The following is a 9986-nucleotide window of genomic DNA, read 5'->3' on the forward strand; positions in this document are numbered from 1 at the left end:
AAATAATTAAAAACAAGCAATTAATGTCTAGTCCAACTTGCTAGAGGTCCTAGTCTTGTCCTGAGGTGTGCATGTGTCTGAGACCCATCCTACAAGAGAGCGTCCATTAAGGGCAACAGAGAATTAGTTGGCTAGGGTGGAGGTGTGGTGGGCTACAGGAAGGGACATCAGGGGGACTTCCACGCCACCTGACACCCAAACAAACTACAATACCCATCATGCAGTTAGTCTCCAGGAGAGAGACTCATCCAATCGGACAGTTCACCAGATCCTCATCACCTGCATATTGAGTTCACCTGTTTTATCATGTATATAAGCCATCCTAAGACTGTTTGTCATTGCAAAGTATTGCCTCTAGTTCATCTGAGCATACTGAGTGTTCTATTCATTTTTCTGATCTCCTGTGATTTTGACCTGATTTTCCCATTTCTCTTGACTGTGATTTTTGCCTGCCCCTTGTTGGATTTGTCTGCCTGTGTTTCTGCTCTTCATTTTTTTGGACTTTGCCTGTTTACCTCTAGGATTGTGATTACCCCTGACTTTATCGCTGTGGTTCTGACCCTGGCTAGTTTAACCACCACGGATTACAATAAAACTCCTAGCTTTTATCCACAAGCGTCTGACTTTGCTTACAACGTTACAAGGATGTGGGAGTAGCCCTGGCAGCTGAAACGGGTAAAGGCTCAGTAACATCATAACATCCCACAAGAGAACATCCATTAAGGATTGTCAGTTTCTGTCTGGTGATTTTGCCTCCCAGGGACACCTCTAGGTTGATATTTTCTAGAACAACTTTATTGGCAACTCTAGCTGTCCATGGGATTCGTAGGAGTTTTGTCCAGCGCCACAGCTCAGAGGCATTGATTTTTCTTCTGTTTGCTTTTGTCAGTGTCCACGTCTCACAGTCATATGTTGTGATTGGGAACACGATGGCTGTAATCAGCCTTTGCTTGATGGTAACCACAACCTTGCATTTCCATATGCTTCGAGCATTCAAGAAGTTGTTCTTATCTTCCCTGGCTTCTCGTTGGAAGATAGCATTGAGTTGCCTCACCTTGTCCTGCCTGCATTTAGCCTTAGTCTCTCTTCTCTTATCAGCGATATGGAGGGTGGCTGCAGTTAGTCAGTTCCCACCATGCACTGGCTTCTTGTATGGCATGTGTTCTTGACCAATGTCAGTGATGGTTTCCTTGATCTCTACCCACAGTTCGTCTGGGTCCCCTCGTTCCTGAGTAAGTTGAACCTGTTCCTTGTTTTGACTGCGTATTGCGTGGGGATGTTGCTGACATTGAAGCTCATCTGCATGGCAGCATGCTTATCTTGTTTAATTTGACCCTGACTTTGGTTGTAAGGAGTTGGTGATCAGACCCACAGTCTCCACCTGGTAATGTTTTTGCAGATAAAATTGATCCCTTCCATTTTTGCTGAGAGAGGATGTAGTCGATCTGGGTGCGCTGCTGCCCATTTAGGGATGTCCATGTGTACAGGTGCCATTTTGGTTGGGTGAAGAAGGTGTTGGTGATTCTAAACTTGTTCTCCTGACAGACCTGCACAAGGCGGTCCCTGGCGTCATTCCTCTCCCCTAGGCCGTGTCTGCCGAACACTCCTGCATCCTCTCCTTTTCCAACTTTGGCGTTGAAATCACCCATGATGTAGACAACATCCTTTCTTGAGGTTCTCTCAAGTGTGTTCTGGACCTGGGCATAGAAGTCCTCAATTTCCTGCTCTGATGCATCTGCTGTTGTTGCATAGACTTGGATGATGGTCATGTTCAGAGGTTTCAATTATAAAGAAATTAAACAATAAAGGAATAATTAAAAAAATAAAGAAAATCATATATTCCTATCCATTTCTGTCTCCTGATCTTAGAATGAAGGTAGAGCAATTGGATAATCAATTTAATTACTTTCATAGTTTCTAGACATTACAAACTACTAACTTTAATATATTATCTAATTGGTTCATATAGGATTTCTGGTAAACGCATCTAGGAGTGAAAATAATTTCTTTATGCATGAGGTAAGTAACAAACAGATGAGGTAATCTGGGTAAATAATACAAATGAATAAGGAACAAATAATGAACAGAATAATGCAACAGGCACTTATAAAATAACAGGAGCAAACATCACAATTTGGGGATTATATTATAGTCACCATACATTACTGTTTGATTATCACTTTATATAATAATAAATGGTAAACTATTACATTGTGAATCTGTGGGATGAAAAAAGTTACATGCCCTGGTAAGGATTTGAGTCTAATTGGTATTTACGGTCTCAGTTTCTTACAAAATATCCAGGCTGGTAATCTTATCACCTTCCCATCCATCAGGTTATGACCCCTAAGGAGAGGGCGTTGTGGGTCAGAAGGCAGTCTGTCTGATAGTTAAAGCCATTTATAGATTTGTTGCTTAGCCTCGAGGCACCAACATGTCCTAGGTCTGGTCTGTGGCCCAGGGGTGGAAGAGAGCCCCACTTTTGAACAGGTCAGAGTTTCATCAGGAGAATAATTTGTAATCTATTTTTACTACACTGTGGACTATATTCCCCAGAAGCCCCCTGTGCAATCCACGTACCCTGAATATTAGCATCACTTGTGTCTGGTTTGGTCCATCGTCTTGTTTTGCCTGCATAACATTTATAAGATGTATAATTCTGTTTACATTGTTTGTTACGATTTCTGGCTGTGTTTCCGAATTACATCTCTTTTTTTGCCTATTGCCCTATTTGTGTAACGGTGAGCGGTGAGGAGGCAGAGGCATGTGCGGAGAAGAGCGAGATTTATTATGGGCAAATCCAAAATCAGAGTCGTTGTAGCAGTCGAGGGTCATAGAGCTAACACGGGGAGCACGGGGATACATGATTAAACAAACTCACGAGTACACGAACGCAAACAAGGGAATTAGGCTATAACAAAAGACTAGGGAAGGCAAGGATAACAAAACAGGCTAACAAACGAAGGCTTTGAAGCAGACGGGCTTTCAAACATCCAGACATTAACCCAAACACCTAAATGCACGGATTCAAAGAAACATATAATGAACAGCCAACACACAGGGCTCAAGACAGGGTTTAAATACATGAACTAAACGAGGGACGGAAAAACGAGGCTATGGCATGGAACTAAAATACACAAGACAGGGAAAACACAGAACATGGAAGCTGGGAGGGATTAATCGTTTGTTTGCCTGGTTATAGCTTTCAGTGTTACCGACCCTTGACTGATAAATGAAGTTTAAATTGGATTACTCTTGTTTATTAAATTTCTTAAGTTTAAACTGAAAGCCACTCAGTCTCTGGCTGGCTGAACATGAATTGATATATGTCTAAGTAAAAGGTTGTGGTAGAGAACATGAAGTGGAACAACAGTACACTTTCAGTCTTTGGGATGGAATTGGTCAGGCCAAACCTGAAAATGGAAGAATTATGTAAAATGTATAAGACAGTGGATGTTACTTTTATTTTTGATCTCACACTTATTGTTAAATCATGGGAACAAAATTAATTTATTATATGATTACCTATCAAAGAAGTACATGTACATGAGTCACCTCCCAACGTTCAACTAAAGGAGCTGCTTCAACACAAGTGGGTTCATTCCCTATAGCACGTCAAATTTGAAATATTTCTTATGATTTATCTTTAAATCAATATTTTAGTTTACAGAATGAATTATGAAATTTCTCATGGTTTACAGGTTTAGCAGCATAACAACTGCATAAATTTGTGGCTTGTTACCAGGCTCTCAGAAAATAAAGCTTTTATTTTGAAAAAGGAAAACGCATGGAGGGTGGCCATCCTGCACGGTCCTTAATGGCTTCACGCAACGTGCCTAACTGCTTAATCTGGAAAGCCCGTCTGGGTGTTAGCTTGTTTGGCTACATTCAAGCTACAGAGTAATATGTGTGGTTTTTTTTAAATCTTGTCACGAAAGGTTGTTATAAACCTTCCTGAATTTAATAATACCTATTAGTAAACTCAAGAGAGCGCACAGTCGAGCGTTTGTGGCGCTGCCTCGACACTTCAGTCAACACTGGCAGTCACGACACTGGCTGTTTTTGACAGCTACTCGGGGAACTTACAGTTCAGACGCATTCTTGCCTTCTGCGAAGTACCACAGGTACAAAGTATGGTTTCTGTGAGTTTATGTGATTACATTGGTTGCTAAAATTATATGGGCTAACATATTTAATGGACATATAGCAAATACATTCTTTAACCAACATTTAAAATAAGTTGCGTATGGTCTGCGTATTGTCTAGAGTAGGGTAGAGTAGTAAAATGGCTACCTGGTTTGGGATTTGGAAGTTTGCAAATCCAAGTCTAGGATGCTAGCAAGCTATTTAGTGCAGTAGCTTATGGAGTTAATTCTATTACAGTATTCAGGCATAATATTGCTTGGAGAAACAGCATTGCCAGGGAGTGTTTTTTAAATACAAGCTCAATCATTTTCACACAAAGTCATGCCAAGGGATTCTGCCTAATGTTTAATTTCTCATTGTGCATCGTTAGGACATGATTTACCAACAGTGTGAAAAATGGTACATTTTTAATATCTTCTAAGGCTTCGTCCCAATCATGAGCAATATAATTTTGTCAAGGCATTATTTTCAAAGTAATGGGTCATACCATTAGTATAGGGTCATACTGTCTTGATAAGAGATGTTCTTTGAACTTGAACCTCATCTCGGTTTTGTAAAAGTTATATGGAAAATAGTACTTGTGTTATGCAATAATAAAAGTTTTATGGTTCTACTTTATGAGATCAGAAATGGAAAAGAATACCTCTGGATTAAATAATCTCTATGAAGTATACCTATAGTGTATCTGGATACACTGGACAGTTTATTTAATGTTTTATTTCAAACATATAAACTACATGTGTCACGATTCTACCCTGTCCCTGTTCCTGTTCCTTATCTTCTGGCCTTCTTCTTGGCCCTGCCTTGGTTTACTCCCCCTTGTTATCTATTATCACATCCATTATGGTCATTGTTTCCAGCTGATTGTACATACCTTTATCTACTCCTGTACATTTATACCCCTCCATCAATGGTGTGAAGTATTTGTTTTGCTGTTCTGCTTGGTTCATTGGTGTTTTTGCCAGTGTCCTGTTTTCTGGTTTTCCCTCTCTGGCCCCATCTTGTGGTCTTATGTTTTATTCCCTGTTTAACACAGGGCAGCTATGGATATTCTGTTTCACCGTGCCCTGGACACTGGCTTGTGGAAGCAACATTAAAAAGGATTTAAAATGGCAGCCTGCTTCATCTATCGTTATTATTGCAGCATGTAAATTGCAATTATTTGTCTGCAGATCAGAAACTAGCTGTAAACTCATGGCTGAAGGAGGAATTATGGAGGAGAAGAACCTCTTGGAAGAAGGTGAGAGTGGGCAGATCTCTAGTAGGCCTGGAGACAACCACCCATTACATGGCATCAGGACGAGCAGCCCTTCACATAAAATCTGCTGGGACTACCGGAATAAGGAAGTGACACACTCTAGGCAGGACTCCCATGGCCGCTTTGTCAACCCTTGGCCAACGTGGCAATTTCCATCATACTTTACCATTATGCATCTGTTCCTTATGGAGAAGAACAACAGCAATGTGCCCAGCTCAAAAGAGGTGAACATTCCAGCCCCAAACAAGTGCACTAGGCAGATGTGAGTCTGCAGTTATCTGGGCAGGTGCGTTCTGGCAGTTGGTTCAGTGGAGGGTGTATAAAGGATGTTAGTGTAGTGGAGGGTGTGTAAGCATGTTTTTTGCATGCAAATTCTCATAGGGAAGTTTTCATCTCAGCTACATTTATTATGCTAAAGTTATTGTGTATTGTCAACTGTGTCACTAAAACATGCTCCACAGTCCTCTGTGGAGCCTTGTTGAAATATTAACTTTTAAAAATTTTTACATTTAATTATCTTTCTTTTCTTTTTTTTTTAAGGCTGAGCATTCTTAGTAGATTTCCTCATCTCCAAACATGGAAGCTATTGTTCATGTTTGACTGTAGTCTTTTTGAATGCAGAGTTATCTAGCCATAGTGTGATGGCAGTTCTAAATTTTGCATTGTGGGCACCTTGATGTATATTTGTCAGTATTTTCATATAAAAGACCATGGATAATATGTAACATGCTTTTTACTTGTGAAGTACAAACAGGTTCCTGGCTTTGAAATATAGTGCGAAGAGTTTTAGGCAGATCCTATTCTAAATTTCAGAGATGTATATCACAAGTTCCAGTAATCCTGTGTTGCTTATGTAACTCCCTTTTTCAAAGGAGTTGGATAAGGAATTGCCAGTGCTGGAGCCATATTTTGTGCAGAACCCAGAGCAATGTGGGCACTTGGACTCATCGTTGCGGGTGACGTGGCTGGGCCATGCCACCGTGCTGTTGGAGATGGATGGGCTGGTGGTGCTCACTGACCCCATATTCAGCCAGAGGGCCTCCCCATTGTCCTTCATGGGCCCCAAGCGCTACCGGGGTCCAGTGTGCTCTGTGGCACAGCTTCCCCACGTGGATGCTGTTCTTATCAGCCACACGCACTACGACCACCTGGACACATACACCGTGGGAGCACTAAATGCACGCTTCAGGTCAAATCTGCGCTGGTTCGTGCCGCTAGGCATGCTTGGCTGGATGAAGGAACGTGGCTGTGAGAATGTGGTGGAGCTCAACTGGTGGGAGGAGAATGGCATCCCTGGCCACGAAGATGTAATGTTTGTGTGCACACCCGCACAGCACTGGTGCAAGCGCACACCGATGGATGACAACAGGGTGCTGTGGGCCAGCTGGAGTGTGCTGGGCCCCAACAACCGCTTCTTCTTTGCAGGGGACACAGGTTATTGCCCTGTGTTCGCGGAGATCGGGAAGTGCTTCGGACCTTTTGACCTGGCTGCCATACCTATTGGAGCATATTTACCAAGGTAAGGCCTAGGGATGCAATAAGGTTCTATTATGTGTGAACAATATGGATGAAAATACATGTGCTCGCATTGTATTGTCTAGCCCTTGTCGAAACAATTGACTGTGATGGAAAGTTTTTTTTCTCTTTTCAGAGATATTATGAAAGCACAACATGTGGACCCAGAGGAGGCAGTTCAAATCCACATTGACATTCAGGCCAAAAACTCACTTGCTATTCACTGGGGGACATTTGCCCTATCTTATGAGGTATCTCTCTCCCCTGTGTCTGTTGTGGTGGTGATGGTGGTTGTTGTTGTTGTTGTTGTTGTTGTTGTTGTTTAAGTGAAAGATCACTTTTTTCACTATGCATGTTTTTACAGATCTCTTTATCCTGATAACATAAAAGCAAACAAAAGTGTCTTAGTAAATTCATTATAATTGTGCTGTTAGAGCTTCTGTTGTTGTAATTAGTAATGATGTTATAGAGGTGAGGCTAGAAAAAAACATTTTCATTTGTAAAATGACAAAATATGAATCTCAAAACCTTAAGTCATTGTACCTTACATCAGAGGCAGCCTGCACTTAAAATACAATTAAGGGAGATGCATTTGAGAGATGCAGCTTGGATTCCTGGTTAATCCCTGTAATAAAGCAAATCTATGCAACAAATTAGCTGACAATATTGACAATTGTCACATGTCCTGGTATATTTAGCTGTTCACTGAAGTCAGGTTCTTAGACTATACAGCCTTGGTGCTGTTGTTACTTTAAATGCACTGCCATGATTCATAATTACTTTTTTACTTTAATAGCACTAGTTGCTGGAGGATGAAAGCATGACTTCCTCAGGTAATAAACCTAACATTTTTATCTTATGCTGATTATAACTGATGTCCCTCTGTGGTTTCTTTTAGTATTATTTGGAGCCTCCTGTAAGGATGCGAGATGCCATGGTGGCCCATGCTCTGAACCCAGATCAGTTTTTCACTCTCAGTCATGGAGAGTCTCGTCTTCTCAACACAAGATGAATACTATCTATAAGATTAAAGTCAGTGACTACAGTGAGAAAGGAAGTGCGAGGAGTGACCATTCATATTACTCACATTGTAATTAGTTACAGTTCCTATTGTACTACACTTTTTGGAATTGTTTATTTCCATACGTACAGTTATATGTATAGGAGATAAAAGTGTTTTGTGATTGAATTTTATTATATATATATATATATATATATATATATATATATATATATATATATATATATATAAAATACACACACATACACATATACATACATTATATATACACACATACATTCATACATTATATATATATATATATATATATATATATATATATATATGTATATATATATATATATATATATGTATATGTATGTGTATATGCGTGTGTGTGTGTATATATATATATATATATATATATAAAATCTCATATGGTATTTCATGGAGATAATTGAAACAAAATGGGTAATAAGGAAATGAAAGGAGTTGATTTGGTATTTAAAGGGTATCTGTAAGGATTTTATTTTTGACCTCTGCTTTGAGGAAAAACATGAAAAGCAGAAGTAACACTTAAAATAGGTTCTTGCAGGCATTATCCTCTTGTAGCCAACTCACTGGCAGGAGGGGCAGTATCTACTCTGAAGGCTGAACATTATATTATCAGGTAAGAAGAACAGGAATGCATGACATGAGTGGGCCTACCTTTAGATGGTTTTCTAAGTCTAAGGAGTGAGCCTCACATTATAAATGTGTATAGAAGAAGGTTAAACTATTCACAAAACTTGCATATAGCTGCATCTGTACATGAACTAATGCCCATTTTTGAACTTATTTTAAGAATGCTCACACTATAATTCCATATACAGTAATGGGCGCTTGCTGTGGTAGACCATCTTTAAAATAGTATACCTTTCTAATGTTGAAGCATATTGAGTACTTATACATGTTGAGAGCTATAAAGATTTTCAAACGGGTAAGTAAGATTTTTAGGCAAGCTTTCTCAGTTCTCAGCTTCGTTATCTTTATCTCTGTAGTGACTTGCACATAAATCTTGTACTATTGCAGTGGGCAGAGCAAATACTGCCCCTGAAAACGCATGTCTTCTCTCTGCATATGTGCTATTAAATGGTAATAGCCAAGTCAGCAGCGACTAGAACTGCGCTTCAGGGTGCTGGGTTCTAACAGGCAGCCTCTGAATAAAAAGGCACCTGCGAGTGAATCGCAGCCTTGCCCGTTAACTTTGCACGTCTAACACTGGAATATATATTGCAGGGCAAAGTAACTAAACAGCAAACCAAACGTGTGTTTGAACACAAAGAAATTCCTGTTAAGGACTTTAATCCTGCAGACCAGTTCAACACCCATATGTTCCTTCATTTTTATTAAGCCACAGATAACGCAGTCATACAACATAATACTGAGACACAATGTGACTTAAAACCTTCACCATTACTATATGTCCCACTACATTTACCACTACCTGATTTGTGCTGCCCGTGTAATATTTTAATCAGGTAATGACAAGCTTTATTAATAGTTTCGCTGTTTTTATTACAAGATTATAAGTCTAATTTACCATATTAGTATACTACAGGGGGAAATCCATAAATAAATCATTCTATAAACCAATACAAAACAACTAAATTAATAAAGTATTTTTCTTATTTTTGTATTGCTAAAATTGGCCAATATACATCATAAGCTCCCCAATGTTTCCATTTTCTATTTATGGGAAAACAGGCAGGTGTACATATAATAATGCAAACAAATTAGTGAATTTGGGTTTATATTCTCTGCAAATGGCAGAATCTGGTTACAGTTGGAAGCGGCTCACAGCAGGACAGAAGGATGCAAAATAAGCCCTCACGATCATTTGGCCGAACAGAGCAGTGATAGTGGGGGTTAAGACTTCCACATACTTATATGTACTTATTTTGGGCAGTAGGACGCTAGCATTTTTGCTACTCCCATCATCAGCTCACCAACCAAATATCATTACACAGTAGCAGAAATGTTAACGATATACTGCCCAAAACCCATTTGCTGTAGAAAAAGGTAAAT

The 9986-nt window shown here is 39.6% G+C and overlaps 1 protein-coding gene across 1 annotated transcript; it reads left to right on the forward strand.

Annotated features, from left to right (window-relative positions):
- The first annotated feature begins 3802 nt into the window (after nt 1-3802).
- On the forward strand, nt 3803-8129 carry napepld (N-acyl phosphatidylethanolamine phospholipase D). Its single transcript, XM_027027135.2, has 5 exons — nt 3803-4124; nt 5319-5628; nt 6277-6923; nt 7056-7170; nt 7818-8129. Exons 2-5 carry the CDS (start codon nt 5341-5343, stop codon nt 7929-7931), a joined length of 1164 nt encoding a protein of 387 aa, XP_026882936.2. The 5' UTR covers nt 3803-4124; nt 5319-5340; the 3' UTR covers nt 7932-8129.
- The last annotated feature ends 1857 nt before the right edge of the window (nt 8130-9986 follow it).

This window comes from Electrophorus electricus, chromosome 2, assembly GCF_013358815.1.
Source record: "Electrophorus electricus isolate fEleEle1 chromosome 2, fEleEle1.pri, whole genome shotgun sequence".
Taxonomy (NCBI): domain Eukaryota; kingdom Metazoa; phylum Chordata; class Actinopteri; order Gymnotiformes; family Gymnotidae; genus Electrophorus; species Electrophorus electricus.